We start from the raw sequence: 16,669 nt of genomic DNA, 5'->3' as shown, positions 1-16,669 counted from the left end.
GGGTGCTTCAATTTGGGCTAGTAGGTTTTAGGACATGTAGCTGTAGCAATCACCGGCAGTGCGATAGATTGATGAATCTGCTTTATTTTGATTTAAACACACTTACTTTCCCTGTAAGGTTTCTTTATCTAAAACAAACAGCTTAAATTTATTCATCGCATTCGTTTAAAAACAGTCCGAGCCTCGCAACAAATTCGTTTAATCAATTTCTTATCAATTTTTATAGAATGATCCCCAGATAATTCTGACCTATTTCAAGAACAGAATATTAAATTAGATAGGTCTTTGGGATTGACCAGAATTTACATGCGTTCTGTCAAACATCAATACACTAAAAAAAAAATCCTGGAAATTTTTGTAATTTGGGATCAACACTCAACTCAAGCTTACTCAAGACAGAAAATTTAGAATGTGTCCCGCTTTCCTCTTCAACTATCGGTATCTATCTCATCCCGCACGTGGTTTGGTCGATTGTAACGTTGCGAGGTAGGCCGTTTGTTTTCTCTCAGCCAGGTAGCTTGGCGAATTTTTTTATGCTGGAATTTAGTACGCTAAAGACACCTTTTTTGCCCACCCTGGCGTTTAAGTTGCCAAACACGATTTTGGCATCGTGGTGGGCAGCGATTTGTTGAAGAACTTCTCTTGGATGCGAATTGTGGCTAGTCGTTCATCCGCCGGGGTGAATGCCAGAACTTGGTGCTGGTGTCTCTTTCCCACCACGAATCCCACACCGAAATTGCGCTTCTTATATGGCCACTGTAGTGTTGCAGTTCAGTGTGGCTTAAAAAATCGAAATTTTATCAAAAACCTTACTACTTCCATCATTACCTGATAAATATATCTAAGAAGGTCGTGTGAAAAGTAGAAGTCGGTCGACCAAGCCGTTTCGGAGTAAGTTCTCTTAACGACTCCGAAAAAAGTGTTTCGTTGAAAAATGCGTTTAAAATTCGGAGCTAAATTACACAAACTAAAATAATTATTACAAATAGGGTTTGTCCGGAAAGTAATAGGGCTGAGACGATTAAAAAAATTTATTGAACCAAACGTTACAATTCTTTAAAAACTTTCAAAATAGTCTCCCTCTGCGTCGATGCAGCGCTGTCAGAGCTAAGGTGCATGTTGCTTGGATCCCCTCGGTCGTCTCAAAATGCTTGCCTTTCATCGGCCTTTTCAGGCAAGGAAACAAAAATTACGTTATTCAAAAATTGGGAGTTCCTTTCACACATGTTCAAATTTTCTTGGCACACTTCCACTGGCCGCAATTTCTGATCGTTAATAAGTACTTTTGGGACCATCTTCGCGCACACCTTGCGCATGTTCAAGTGCTCCGTCACAATGTCATGAACCACAGATTTTGATAAATTTAACATTTGGGCAATTAAACGAAAACTTATTCGACGATCTGAGTTCAAAACTTTGCGCACACGAGTCACATTGTCGGTTGTTGTCGAAGTCGCAGGTCTCCCAGCACGGTCTTCCTCAGCGACCTCTTCCCGGCCCTCCAAAAAGCCCTGGTGCCACCGAAACACACCTCTGCTTGCTAAAGCAACATCCGGGTAAACCTGCTTGATCATATCAAACGCCTCTGCGGCAGATTTATCGAGTTTTACACAGAATTTAATCGCGTACCTCTGAGACAACTGACCAGCCGCTCGTTCGTTAGCTAGGAACGCCCTCTGCACTTTTTTAAATGCGGATATAGCCCCTTAAGGCAACAGAGATCTGCCTATAGCTTAACACCATGGTTCTGGTGTTTGACCATTTTTCGGAAATATCATTCTTAGCGGCCATTATGATATACTACCACAACAACATCTACCGATACTTAGCGGAGCACCCTTTATATAGAAGTTATTTATGTTGCGGTCGATTCGTTTGTCGGTTGGGCGCTGAACTATACGATTACTAAACATAACATAATGAACTCATACTCCACCGTGTACATCGTTGGCTGGTCGGCACCGGCATCAGCATCGGTTTTGACATCGGCTAATTGCGTTAAGTATGGCAATTTAATACGTGACATGTAATTAAATAATAATAATGCTGACATTTAATTAGCCCTTCGCGTGTGTCGCTGTCATTGTTATTGTTATTAGTGTCTATATTACCACATAATCGTATTTGCTGTGCCGCACAGTAGGCCAAGCAATACCCGTAGTTCATTTTGTGGTAAGTGAGACCCAAACCGCGCGCACGGTTACTTTATAATATTTTCTTTGTGAAGAAGCTGCTTAAATGTGATCTTGTTTTGCGTAGAATTTTTCGCCGACAAGTAAAAAATGTCTGGGCTGTAAATATAAATAAACACATACATACATATAAATATGTGTATATATTTTTTTTATAAAGTGTGCATAATCAAAATGCATTTTGCTCATGCTGAAACTGCACTTTTAATATCAATTTGCTACCATACATATATTTCTTTATTTTTTTTTTTGGTAATTTTTAATCTGCATTTATAAGCAATTACTTCATAGTAACCAATCATATGAAATAATTGCTCGGTTAAGACCTGATGACCTTAAAATTTGCATTTAAGGCATCTGAGAAATCTCCTTAGGTCATATATTCCGTTATCACTGTGTCTTGTTCAGAAAGTAATATAGCAACATTGCATCTAAAACGTAACTCAAGTCTCATAGTCATATAAGGGCCACAATGAAGTTTATCTCATCCACAGTTACAATGACATGCAATGAACTCCTGCGGCCTCCACACCGCATTACGGATAAAACAGTATAAATATATCTGCAATGGTATTCTTTACTTACACTGTTTGTTAAAATTTTCAACTTTATTGGTGACATAGTCACGTCTCACCGTCTGTTGGCGCCATTATCACCAAAAACTATATTCTCGCATAAATGTCAGCGATTATGGTTTTAGAAAAATAAACGAGCCAATATTGATCGCTTCTATATCTGTTTTTGAAAGTGAAATCGCGTTGTGAAATCAAAGATCGCTTGGATGCTGTATACAATGACTTTTTATACTCTGGCAACCTGTTGCTACAGAGTACAATAGCTTTGCTCACCTTGATATATATAAGATTATGTATTTATAAAAGATAAGGATGACGAGACGAATTGATATCAGGCTGACGATCTGTCTGTCCGTCCATGCAAGTTGTAACTTGAGTAAAAAATAAGATATCTTCATGAAGGAAACCAAAGCCGCGGTGGCCGATGGATTGCCGTCCGAGCCATTCAAACACGGCGGCGAAGAACTGATAAGGAGCATGCATCAGCTTTTTTTTTTAATATGGCGCGACGAAAACATGCCCGAGGATTGGAATTTAAGTGTGCTCGGCCCAATATACAAAAAAGTAGACCCACAACCTGGCCAACTACCGTGATATAAGCCTTCTCAACATCGCATATAAGGTTCTATCGAGCGTATTGTCTGAAAGATTATAGCACACCGTCAACAAACTGTACAGACCTTATCAGTGTGGCTTTAGACTTGGAAAATCAACAACTGACCAGATTTTCACCATGCACCAAATCGTGGAAAAGACCCTAGAAAAGAGGATTGACACACCACCTCTTGGAATTTGGTATCCCTGACGTTGAGCAACACCAAAAGCTCCGCCAGGATCCGGAAGGACCTCTTCGAGCCGTTTGACACTAAACGAGCTTTCAGACAAGGCGACTCCCTATCGTGCAACTTCTTCAATCTACTGCTGGAGATAATAATTCGAGCTGCAGCCATGAATCGAGGAAGCACAATCTTTTATAAAAGTGTACGGTTGGAGTACGCCGATGATATTGATATCATTGGCCTCAACATCCGCACCGTTAGTTCTGCTTTCTCCAGACTGAATAAGGTAGCGAAACAAATGGGTCTGGTAGGGAACGAGGGCCAGACGAAACATCTCCTGTCATAACTTCGAAGTCGTAGATGATTTCGTCAATCTTGGAACCAGTATTGACAACAATAACAATATCACCCTCGAAATCCAGCTTAGAATAACTCTTACCAACAGGCGCTATTTCGGACTGAGTAGGCAATAAAGTCATCTCTTGATGAGTAAAAATCAAACTCTGAGTCACTCACTATTCCCGTCGTGCTATATGGTGTAGAGGCATGGACGATGACAACATGTGATGAGTCGACGTTACGAGATTTCGAGAAGAAGGTTCTGCGAAAGATTTATGGTCCTTTGCGCATTGACCACAGCGAATACCACCGCATTCGATGGAACAATGAGATATACGATGCCATTGACATAGGTGATCTGCCTAAAAATAGTAAACTTTCAAGATAGCTCGTCGCTCGTGTTGCTTCGTAATGTCTAAGCAACTTCCTCCATAACTCATATTTACAATTTACTAAATTAATTAAGTCATTTCAATTGACAATAAATACAGACGCATTCCTCCGCCACTGCAGATCAATGCAGTTGATATTACGGTATACGATACAGTCTCTCAACTTATATACTATAAACATACCCATTTACATACATATGCATGAGTGTATCTGTTGAATTCTTGACATTTGCGGTTAGCGCTGCGCTTAGTCATTGTCATTTGCGGGGCGCACACCAGACGATTGTTGGGTGTGCGCATCCAATTAGCCGATCAAACAGTTGGTCTTTTCGAGCTGCTGACTAACACACATTTCATATTTGGGTGTCTATTACTCTGGTATATTGGCAAGCCGCCTTTGTTTTTGTCCACTTCTCCAACAAGTTCGCCCACACATCTGTCTCTGCAGCGTCTCATGATCAGGGTGAACACATCAGTCTTCCTCTATTTGGTATATGGACATTATTTATTTATTGTTTGATTGTGCTTTTCTCGCTTTGCACACTTTGGCGCAGTGTCATCTGCTTTTGTCGTTTACTACGCTTCGGGTGAGCGTAAATTTGTGCTTTGACACTTTGAACTTCTCAATTGGACAATTTGTTGCGTTCATTCATAAAAGCAGACAGAATTTTTTCCATTCATAAATATGTAGCAGCCTCACTTTTCTCTTCTTTTTTTGTTCTTTCCAAATGTTTGTATGTCTGTTTGCCATTTTTACTCGTTCACGAGGGTGTGGCAGATGTTGTGAAATTGTCAGCTTTGAAATCGATAGCTAAATTGCCGCAGCTTTTGTTTATGAGTTTGCACATCGCTTTTCATCCTTTTTTAAATATTATTTGCCATAGAATAGATAGATTTCATTAGTTTGAATTGTGTTGTTTTGAAATTATTACTTCCTTTTGTCGATGATCTTTGTATTATTGTGTCATATTGAAATAATTTGGCAAACCTCAATTAACGAGGATGAGGAGTGCTACAATTTACATTCGTACAAATGATTAGGATGATAGGCTGAGTCGATTTAGCCATGTCTGTCTATGTATATGTATAAGCGAACTAGTCCCTCAGTTTTTAAAATATCGATCTGAAATTTCGCACATATTCTTTTCTGTCAAATAAACTGCTCACTTGTCGGACCACTATAACATATAAATAGCTGATATACAAGATGAACGATCAAAAAAAACTTGTCGATTTAAACGGGGCTAGATCTCAGAAAGTACAGCTCTTGGCCGGATAAAATCTGGATCGATTCCGGTGAAGTAGAACTGGCTGTTGTGTGTGCAGAGAAACGCAGACGAGGAGGCTACAGACAACTGCCTCTTGATGTCTTCCATCGAACACCTGCACAGTAAAACCTGCGTACTTGGAGCCAAACCATCATCCATTGCAGACGAGATGTCGCGAAAATCGAGAGTGACCCTTGTGCAGCTTCGTTCTGGATACTGTAGCAGGTTAAACTCATAGTTATCCAGAATCGACCCTGGCATATCAAACGTACATATGTGCTGCATGCAATGAGTCTCCGCATGACACTAAGGACCTCTTTGCATGCCCTGCAAAACCTTACACATCTGGCACCACTATCGCTATGATCCGTCCACGTCGAAATAGCGCGTTTCTTGGGCCTGCCGTTGGATCACCTCGATGATATCTCATCTAATCCTTACCATCCTAACTAACGATCAACCTGAAGTTCTTGTATGAAAAACATGTTTATTTCACAAAATAACTGCACGACGATTTGGCACGGATATTGTCTAAAACAATGCTAGAATCTACGAAAGAATTGTTCAGATCGAACATATAGCATATATGTAAATGTAATAAAAATGAGCGATCAAACTCAAGTTACAGATCTGTTTATACGCTTTTATTTCTATAAAAATCCACCTGTTATAGCCTCGGTGCAACTGAAGTTAAGGTCCTGAACTGCCGAAGTGATTCTGCACTTCTCCGTGGATGAAACTTAAACAAAATCTCACATCAAGACATTTTTTTGTTGTAGTAGCGGCAGAATTCTGTCGAGTTGACAACCCTTGACTGGGTAGAAAGGTCGTTCCGATTACGTAGACCCGACTGTGGTGGGAACGATCAAGATATTGTTCGTACAATGGCCTACGGTTAAAACCGAAAGATTTGGCAAAATGGCGGCGTTTTAAGAAAATTCAATTTTCTCCAAAATTTTGTTCGTATTTAGCCGGCTAAAATTCTGTTTTTAATCAGATCAAAAAACTAATAGATCAATGTATGGTGAGCTATATTGTATAAAAGTATGCAGTAAAAATTAATTATATTAAAAAATAAGTATATTCTAAAATTATTTTTTTTTGTTCCGCAAATTTTTTCACCCAAACTATATATTAAATTTTGCAATTTCCTTCATTCTAGGCGCCGGCGAATCTGGCAAATCCACCATTGTTAAACAGATGAAGATTATCCACGACAAGGGCTACTCACAAGAAGAATGCGAACAATATCGTCGCGTTGTCTACAGCAACACCATACAGAGTATGATGGCCATCATACGTGCTATGGGTCACTTGAAGATCGATTTTGCGGATCCCTCGAAAACGGAAATCGCACGTCAATTCTTTACATATGCCTCAACAGCGGAAGAGGGTATACTGCTGCCAGAAATCGTGCTACTCATGAAGAAACTCTGGGCCGATGCGGGTGTGCAACAGTCGTTTTCACGTTCACGTGAATACCAACTGAACGATTCGGCTGCATACTATCTGAACCTGTTGGATGAAATATCAAAGCCAAATTACATACCAACACTGGAGGATGTATTGCGCACACGTGTCAAGACCACAGGCATTGTGGAGACACAATTCTCATGTAAAGGAATGCATTTCAAGTGAGTCAATTTCTCCTTTTTTGATATGTTATGTTCTATATTTGATTTGTTTTACAGAATGTTTGATGTTGGCGGTCAGCGTTCGGAGCGCAAGAAATGGATTCATTGCTTCGAAGGAGTAACGGCAATCATATTTTGTGTCGCATTGTCGGGTAAGTTGAAAAGAACTGTATATATTTATATAAATATGAACAGAAGGTCTCTTCCGGGAGTTAGTTATCCACTTATCCTATAGAAATACCCTTTAAAGTTCTGCAGAAATAACATTTAAACAGTGCTTCAGGCTTGTCTTAGACTAAGCCAACACTGTTGAGACTGTCTCCGCAAGGAGCTACTGACTTGAACGAACCTCCTATATCGGACTACTATGGCATATATTTAGCTGCCTTACGAACCGACCGATCAAAATCGAGTTTGCATGGGAATTTTTTTTGATTCAAAAATAATTATGAATATAGCATAAATTATTCTTCTTCTTTATTGACGTAGACACCGCTTACGCGGTTATAGCCAAGTTTACAACAGAGCACCAGCCGCTCTTTCTTTTTGTTTTTTGACGCCAATTGAAGATTCCAAGTGTAGACAGGTCCTTCTCCACCTGGTATTTCTAATGGAGTGGAGGTCTGCTTCTTCCTCTGCATTTCTTCGGCGGGTACTGCGTTGTATACTCTCAGAGCAGGAGTGTTTTCATCTATTCGAACGACATGACCTAACCATGGTAGCCACTGTCTCTTAATTCGCAGAACTATGTCAATGTCGTCGTATACTTCGTACAGCTCATCGTTCCATCGGCTGCGGTATTCGCCGTTGCCAATGCGCAAAGGACCATAAAACTTCCGCAGAACCTATCTCTCGAAAACTCTTAACGCCGACTCATCAGATGTTGTCATCGTCCAGGCCTCTGCGCCATATAGCAGTACAATTTGATCTTTGCTCGTCGAGAGAGGACTTTACTTCTCAATTGTCTACTCAGCCCGAAGTAGCACCTGTTGGCAAGAGCTGTCGTGGGGGTCTCTCATCCGGCGATGTTTTGTTCTTTTCATTGGTGGTGTGTTTTTACGTGGCTGGGGAGAGATGTTTCGCCTTCTCACTTTAGATAGCCTTCTAACGGATATTTTTAGACTAACCAGGGAAAACTTGGTCTAAAACATTTTCAATTTCCACCAACAATTTCCGAATAAACAATATCTGCTATTCAAGCAATCCGATCAAAATCGAGATTATTAAGTGACCTTAATTCGTCTTATCATGTAAATCAAACAAATTGGCTAGAAATAACTTGCAAAACGTTTTCCTTTGTGAAGGGTATTTTTTCTTGATTTTTTTTTACAATACCTTACGCTATAATGACTAATTTTGTCTTTAATCTCGAATTTTTCCAAACAGGATACGATCTGGTACTTGCCGAAGACGAAGAAATGAATCGTATGATTGAATCGCTCAAATTATTCGATTCGATATGCAATTCCAAATGGTTTGTGGAAACATCAATAATATTGTTCTTGAATAAGAAGGATTTATTCGAAGAAAAAATCAAAAGATCTCCACTCACAATCTGCTTTCCGGAATATACAGGTGAGTAGTTAATAATTAAGTCAACATAATAAAACTTATTTATAAATGATAATAATGTTTATTTCAGGTCCCAACACTTATGAGGACGCTACCAACTATATACGCATAAAATTCGAGAGTCTCAACAAACGAAAAGACCAGAAAGAGATTTACACGCATCTCACATGTGCAACGGACACAAACAATGTGCGCTTTGTTTTCGATGCCGTCACCGATGTTATCATTAAGAACAATCTCAGAGATTGTGGGCTTTTCTAAAATTACATTAAAACTAGTTGATACGTTGCATTTAAGTTAATCTTCTCCACACTACATTTGCATATATATAAATATGTAAGCACGCATGTTTTGAGCAGTGCAATTCACTGGTGTATTGTTGGTATTCATTATAGATCATTGATCCAAACATTCCCATGCCACCACGCATACCTAAGATGTAGGTACTACACACATGCATTTGTGTATATATATGCGTCAGAGCGTTAATTTTGCAGCTAGTAGTTTTGCTTTTGTAAAATTTCAAGATCACTGAAGCTTGCGCAAATGCACAAATTTAAAAATATATACCGTTTATGTTAGTATTATTATGTATAAAGCTACTTGAGAAAGCAATTGGAAATTTGTAGCTTATGTATAGTTATGTAAGTAGGAAAAAATGTTTGCAAAATCTAATTATTACTCCTCTGGAGTTGACAATAAGCTACTCTGGTCAAATTAAAGAGTGTAACGCGCGAAAATTATAATATTTATTGACTAAAAGCAGCAAAAAATAAGCATACTGCTGAAACACAAAATATTTAGTTACAATCATATATAAATAATACTAAGAATATTTTTTTTACATCCACAACTAATTAATAATGTATAACAGCACGATTTTTATAAAAGAAAATAAGACAAAAACAAATTTACATGAACAATTATTAGGTAGTGTGTCTGAAATAAAAAACTTTATGCATTCTATTACATTTATCTTATATTCCATCAACGTGTGAAATGTGTCGAATATTAATATTTTCCGAACGAAAGCTTTTGTTTGTAATTTGCAATTTTTAAGCGCAGTAATGCTGTCGAAAAGCAATAATTTTGACATGACATTTTTCAGTGATGTATATGTCTTCTTGCTACTGCTACTAATAGTAATCATATTTAATTAGTGCATATTTTTTACGTTAGTGAAAAAACCTATTTTTATTTTGTAACTTTAGTTTTAATGTACAAAATATTATATAATATATTAAACTAAAAAATAAATTATGCGATAAAAAACTAATTAGAATTTTTTAATTTCCTCCAAGGGAAGTGGAATTTAGACACTTTTTGTTCAAATCTGAGGAACGCTAACAAATTCATGGCCAAAACAGTGAATGGTGCGTAACTGTAGAGAAATTCTTTCAAAAATTGCGAACATCAAATTATTACTTGAAGTGACAGGATGATTCATGCAAGGACGCCTGCATGCGCCACATGAAGAAGCCAAGCGATTTACTTAAGGATGACGTCCTAGAATTCATTGATAGATTTCAACCAGGTATAACGTGTTATCGATTTCGAGATTCCCTACTTAAAAAAAAACAGAAAACAAGATGGGTGATGGTGTTGCGCATAGTACGCGAAACACATTCTTTACAGAACGTGTATTTTCGTAATAAAGTTGAACAATTTGTAAACGTAGTTCAGGGCTAAGTTTTTCTTTGAACAAATGCCAAATAATACTGAACAAAAATAACATGGCATGAAAAAAGGAATTTACTTGGATCGCATGTAACATAAGATAAAATACATCAGCCTATGCAGAATAGACATTTGAGTTGCCACAGGAAATCTCACTACTTATCCAGACTTAATCGACCGTTACAAAACAACAACATCCGTTGTCATGACGGTCGGGTCTATGTAATCAGAACTGGCCCAGAATTGTATGCGCCAAGAACTGTAAACTCGGCAGCAACTTCAAATTTATTTCAAGAAGGTTTTGTGCCGCTACCAAAGCAACAACAAGATAAAACACAGAAAGTTTATGAACCATCCATTTTTTAGTTATTGAAAGGTGCATACTACGTAGGTTGCTATATACATATATTTCTGGCCTAATAATGTAAATAGGCATATTTATCAACGAAAATGTTTATTTTTATTTTTTTTTTGTCGATTGCTGTTTTGTTTCCGGCTCATACGCATAGATCCATGATTCGTCACCTGTGACGATCTTATAAACGTCCTTTGAAGCACCGCGATCGTATTTTTCAGCATTTCTTTACACCAATCCACAGGAACCTTTTTTTGAGCGATTGTCAAATTGTGCGGGATCCAACGAGAACAAACCTTTTTTACGGCCAGGTGTTCATGCAATATCGAATGTATGCTGGTGGGAGAAATGCATAGGCATGCCTCTATCTGAAGGTATGTTACATGACGGTCTTGCATTATCAGTTCACGTACGGCATCGATGTTTTCTGACACAACGGCTGTTTTTGGACGATCTTCACGGAATTCGTCTTTGAGCGAACGTCGGCCACGATTGAACTCGTTGTACCAGTTTTTCACAGTGCTATAGGATGCTGCTTCATAGCCATACAAAGATTAAAATCATCGATGCACTCTTGTCGTGATAATCCACGTCGAAAGTTGTGAAAAATGATCGCACGGAAATGTTCACGAGTTAATTCCATTTTTTGGCCGAGATGAATTTTTTAATTCCCTGTAAATAAAACAATTCACGATTAAATGACAAAGCGTTCTGAGTGATGCTATGCTAAAAAATGTCAAACTTTCCAATGGAAATGTCAGATTGCACCTGCCCTAGGCCAGAATATATACCAGCCCTCGTATAAATATGTAAAAATCTTCGACTTGTTATATGTTAAAGAAAAATTAAATTTTAAATTTTGTAAAACAATTAAGGGGTTATAGTCATTTAAAAGTCCAAGCAAACGCGGTTTTGTGAATTTATTTTGTAGAAGCATTTTATTTTATAATTGGTAAATAATCGGCGATTCTCTTGGAATCATTATGGATTCTCTTGAACCCGTCCCAGTTCTCCGAAAAGATCTCAGAAAACAGGTGTGGAAAAATTTTCCGCTAAAATTACCTTAAATCCAAAACCAAAAATCCAATATTATTGCTATTAATACAGCTACTGATCGAAGGATTTGTCAAATAAAATGATAATAATGAATTTTTTATAAATTTACACTCAAAGTTGCTAATAAATCGAAAATCTTATTACTTAATTATTTTCTGGCAATATATCTAAGCAGGCCACGTATAAAAATTAAGTCGATCGGTTTAGCCATTTCGGTGAAATTTTGTTCACCAACTCTGAAAACATCGCTCTTATCTCTGAAACTATTTGCTAGATCAACTTCAAATTTTCACAAAATATCTGATATATATTTATTTACATTCGGTATAAATATGTACATATGTATAAAACAATAAATTGATGTTTTGAAATTCAAAAGTTGATATAACTCTTTAATAAATCATCAAAAAGTTTCGGGTGTGAAGTTAATTTTGTCGGCATAATATATTTGGTCCCGTTAACTCAAATATCATATAACCGTTTACTGTAAACGCCAAAAACACAATTCTGACTGACGAAAGCGGTTCCCTTCTAAAATACGAACGTTTATTTTAGTAACTGTAAACACATTTTTTAAAATTGTCTCCAAAAACACAATAATTGAATCAAGAAACCTTTGAATTTTGTATTAAATAAATGAACACATAACTGTCAAAAGCTGGAAGAAAAGTTTACGACAGAAAGCAAAGAAATTGCGAAATTGTCAAAAGCTTGTTTTCACAAAAAAAGGCAAAAACAACACACAAACGCACAAAAGTTCCAACCAAACAACTCAGCGAGTTGGCAAAGGCAAAAAGCTGCACACGCGAAGCGTATACAAGTGCGAATTGAGTCAGTCTGCTAGTGATCTCATCAACGCCAAACAAACGCAATTCCAACCGGCTGCTACATTTGTAAATATAAAATATTCTTCCATTGATTTCGCAGTTTCCAACACAAAATAGTGACAATTTGCCATTTTCTTCGCTACAAAAAAATAACAAAATCAAAAAGCGAAATGTTACTTTCCAAATCGATGCGCATAACACCAACACTTGTGAGTGCAACTGCAGCAAGAATTAGTGGCCCAAGTGTGGTGGCGAGTCTGGATCAGCATAGAAATTTGGTTCTTACAAACGCAGTCATACAAAATGGTTTGACCGGTAAGTCGTTCGTTCCCGAATGCAACTAGTTCACCGTAATTATAGACAATTTAATTCGTATGTTTGTTTGTGTGTGTATTTCACAATTTTTACTTTCGATTTCCTTTTTTGTAGAGAATGTACGCGCGCAAAGCGATTTCATCAGTTTCAACGCAATTGCTCCCTTCACATTCACAGCCGTTCGCTTTTACGCCGATAATGCCAAGCGAGAGCATCAAACCACCAGCTCGACGCAGAATGTGCCTGCACCCAGTTTACCGGATCGCGAACAAGTGGAAAGATTCCTCTTCCGTGTGCTTGCTCTGCTTTGGGATGTAAGCGTGTGGGTGTATATTAACACGAAGAAACTAATCGACACACATATAATCGCTAACGATTCCGTGCAATGGTATTGGAAGCGAATGCATGAACGGATGGCTAAAGCCAAGAAGGAATGGTAAAATGTGTGCGTGTGTTTGTTGATTACGCAAAACAAAATGCATTTTCAATTTTTCGCTCGAAGAACGTTGACTATACGGTTCATTTCCATCTGATGTTCAACGATTTTGTTTTTGAAATTAAATTAGCTAGTATGTTTGTATTTCATTAGATAAATTTCATGTTTTGCCCCCATGTTAACATATTTATTAATTATTTTTCCCAATAAAATACAAATTAAAACATTTCCAACTATTAAAGGAATATTTTACACTGCTACAACACAACAACAGTAAAACTGTTATATTGTCATCAGATTGCAAAAGCTGTCAAACTAGAAGTACGAACACCACTAAGAAGTTCATAGCATTTCTACAAGACGGAAACAAAATAAGCCAAAGTTACTGTTACAACAACGAAGCCAAGATTTAAAATCACGTTATAAAAAGATTTTTTCTGCAAGATTTTAGCAGTAAGGGTTTAAACTACCAAAACTTAGAACACCTTTTGTTTTCAAAACCATGGTGATCAAGTTTGTATACCACAGTCTTCGGTTTTGCTTTATAGGAAGTTTTGCTAGAGTCAAATAATGTACATAACATCCATACGCTTATGTTCCATGGAACCCACTGATACATGGTTCACAAATTCAAGCAAATTAGTTAGAGTTAGACAAAATCCATGGTGAGAACAAGAAATTAATAATAGAGATACTATCTGCAAAAAATGTAGATATTACTTTGTTTCCCCTTTAGTTTTCAATGGTTTACCTAAAACCACTTTTATGCAAAGGGGTTATACTGGTTAATGACTGATTTCAAATTAAAGGAAATATAACTTGTTTAAGATAGGAATATATGTAAATATTCTTGCCAAAGCCAAATATACAATATGTGGCACTATTTTTCAGGAAGAATGAGAGTATCATATCCGGTATTGTATAACATGTGCCTATCTTCTTTCACAAACTGCCGGTTCTGCGACATGGAGCCTGAAACACCGGAACACCTGCTGATCGACTGCACAGCAGTCTTTAGACGCAGGATTAAAGCCCTCGAATCCATGTTTCCGGACAGGGATTGCATCGACTCACTGGCACCCGGTAGGACTTCATCAATGTGCTGGGGCTAAGTGAGTCCTTGTGATTTAGGAGAGGGCACAATAGACCTAAGGTCGCGGTGCATTCCTTATCAATAAATCTAATCTAATCTAATCATATCCGGTCCGTAATTAAAGACAGTTTCTTCTCCAAAAGTAGTTGAAGCGTTAATTGAAGATTTCGGAGAGTGCAAGTGCTGATAGGAAAAGTTTTGAGGAGAATTAGTACAGTAACTTAGTTTGAAGCATTATGCAAACATGTTAGCAATAATAGTCACATGACATGGTAATTTATATTTCAATATGGACGTCAATTTTAAATACTGTGTTTGGAGTTAACGAAACAATAAAAATGTTGGTTTACGTACAATATTACTTTTTACCTTATTTATGTATGGTAATGTTATAATAACAGTAGCTCCGAATACTGTCGACACAATGCAGAATATTTAGAATAAACGACTAGTAAACCAGTTTCCTTTTTTTTAATTTTAAAAGCTCGAGTTTTCTGCTTTTAAATTTGTATATGTAACTCTTCCACCCTGGATTTGTACTGTTTTCTGATAAACAATTATTTTTAAACATAGTTTTGAAATATATGTATGTATAATAGGTTTTTTTGAAATGCGAGACCCTAATTTAATATGTCCATTATAATCAGTCCAAGTAGAAATTTCTCACTCATCTTTTCTAAGTTAGCTTTTGCAAAGTTATACCGTGAAGTTTTATACATCAGGAGATCAACAAGTGATATATTGTAACGGGTGATCCAAATAGAGATACTTTTTCCAATATCTTGTTTTTGACAGATCACGCGTGAGTCGTGTCAAGCTGTATTGTTTGGCATTTCATCATGGAAAGTTTTACGCCTGAACAACGTTTACAAATCATTTAACTTTATTACGAAAATTCAAGTTCTGTAAAGAATGTGTTACGCGAGCTTTGCTCAACTTATGGTCAACATAATTGGCCTACTGAGTGTACTATTCGGAACATCCCATCTTGAGACCCAGCAATCATTGTTGCATAACATTCGAACGAATAGACCACGCCACAGTGAAGAAAATATAGCAGCCGTAGCTGAAGTGCATACGAAGACCGTGCAGAGTCGATTTGGCGCCGTTCGCAGCAACTCGTACTGAGCTATGATAGGTAGATATCTTAAATTGAAAGCTTACAAAATACAGCTTGTGCAAGAACAGAAGCCAGCCGATCTACCCAAGTTTTATCGCTACGCTCTATGGACTTTTGAAAAGTTCCAAGAAAATCCATGGTTTTCGAGCCAAATTTTGTTCAGCGACAAGGCCCATTTCTGGTTCAATGGGTATGTAAACAAGCAAAATTGTGGCATTTGAGACAAAGAACAACCTTTCGAGATTCAAGAGCAGCAATTTCATCGAGAAAAAACAATGGTTTGGTGTGATGCGCGGACCGGTGGACTCATCGGTCCATATTTCTTCAAAAATGATGCCAGTGAGAACGTAACCGTCAATGGCGACCGTTATCGCGCTATAATAACCGTTTATTTGATGTCTGAACTCGTGATCTTGGCGGCATTTGGTTTCAAGAAGACGGCGCTCTTCTCCCACATCAATCAATGGATTTATAAAGAGAATCGGTGAGCAGATAATTTCACGTTTTCACGTCGGGCGATTGGCCACAAAGATCGTGTGATGTCACATTGTTATAAATTTTCCTGTGGGGATATGTATAGTCTTAAGTCTATGCGGACAATCCCGTTTCGATTCAGGCCTTAGAGCAAAACATCACGTGTGTCATTCGCCAGTTACCATTCGAAATGATCGAACGACTCATCGAAAATTGCACACAACGGATGGACCATCTGAGACGTAGCCTCGGTCAACATTTGAAAGAAATAATCTTTAAGAAATTGCTGAGAATAATCGGATCGATTATCAAAGGGGGGGTATTATTTTGCCTGATATAACAAAAACAATATTTGAGTTAATCTCTCATGGAAGACTTTGAGACCTGTCATTATTTGAGATTAGATTATAATTCCTGTCGAACTGAATATGATTGTTTTTACAATTTGCATACAGAGATCAAATAAAATGTCTGAGTTTTTGGAAACAAAACTTTTTTGAGTAAAACCCGAAATATATGCTACATCAAGTGACCTGCATAGAGTTCGACGAGATAACGCTTACTG

General features: G+C 37.5%; 2 protein-coding genes across 2 annotated transcripts in view; both read left to right on the top strand.

Annotated features, from left to right (window-relative positions):
- The window catches only part of LOC120777832 (G protein alpha i subunit), a 33,567-nt gene extending 23,676 nt beyond the window's left edge, over window positions 1-9,891 (top strand). The window contains exons 2-5 of the mRNA XM_040109369.1: window positions 6,708-7,179; window positions 7,237-7,331; window positions 8,566-8,754; window positions 8,822-9,891. Of these exons, the coding sequence (XP_039965303.1) occupies window positions 6,708-7,179; window positions 7,237-7,331; window positions 8,566-8,754; window positions 8,822-9,012 (947 nt within the window). The 3' untranslated portion in view covers window positions 9,013-9,891. The remainder of the gene's footprint in view (window positions 1-6,707; window positions 7,180-7,236; window positions 7,332-8,565; window positions 8,755-8,821) is intronic.
- Window positions 9,892-12,524: 2,633 nt separating this feature from the next.
- Window positions 12,525-13,643, top strand: LOC120777408. Its single transcript, XM_040108706.1, has 2 exons — window positions 12,525-12,981; window positions 13,096-13,643. The coding sequence occupies exons 1-2, from the start codon at window positions 12,837-12,839 to the stop codon at window positions 13,419-13,421; spliced, it is 471 nt and encodes a 156-aa protein (XP_039964640.1). The 5' UTR covers window positions 12,525-12,836; the 3' UTR covers window positions 13,422-13,643.
- The last annotated feature ends 3,026 nt before the right edge of the window (window positions 13,644-16,669 follow it).

This window comes from Bactrocera tryoni, chromosome 5, assembly GCF_016617805.1.
Source record: "Bactrocera tryoni isolate S06 chromosome 5, CSIRO_BtryS06_freeze2, whole genome shotgun sequence".
Classification (NCBI taxonomy): Eukaryota; Metazoa; Arthropoda; class Insecta; order Diptera; family Tephritidae; genus Bactrocera; species Bactrocera tryoni.
The sequence above is the reverse complement of the archived record's forward strand: the minus strand, read 5'-3'. Positions and strand labels throughout refer to the sequence as shown.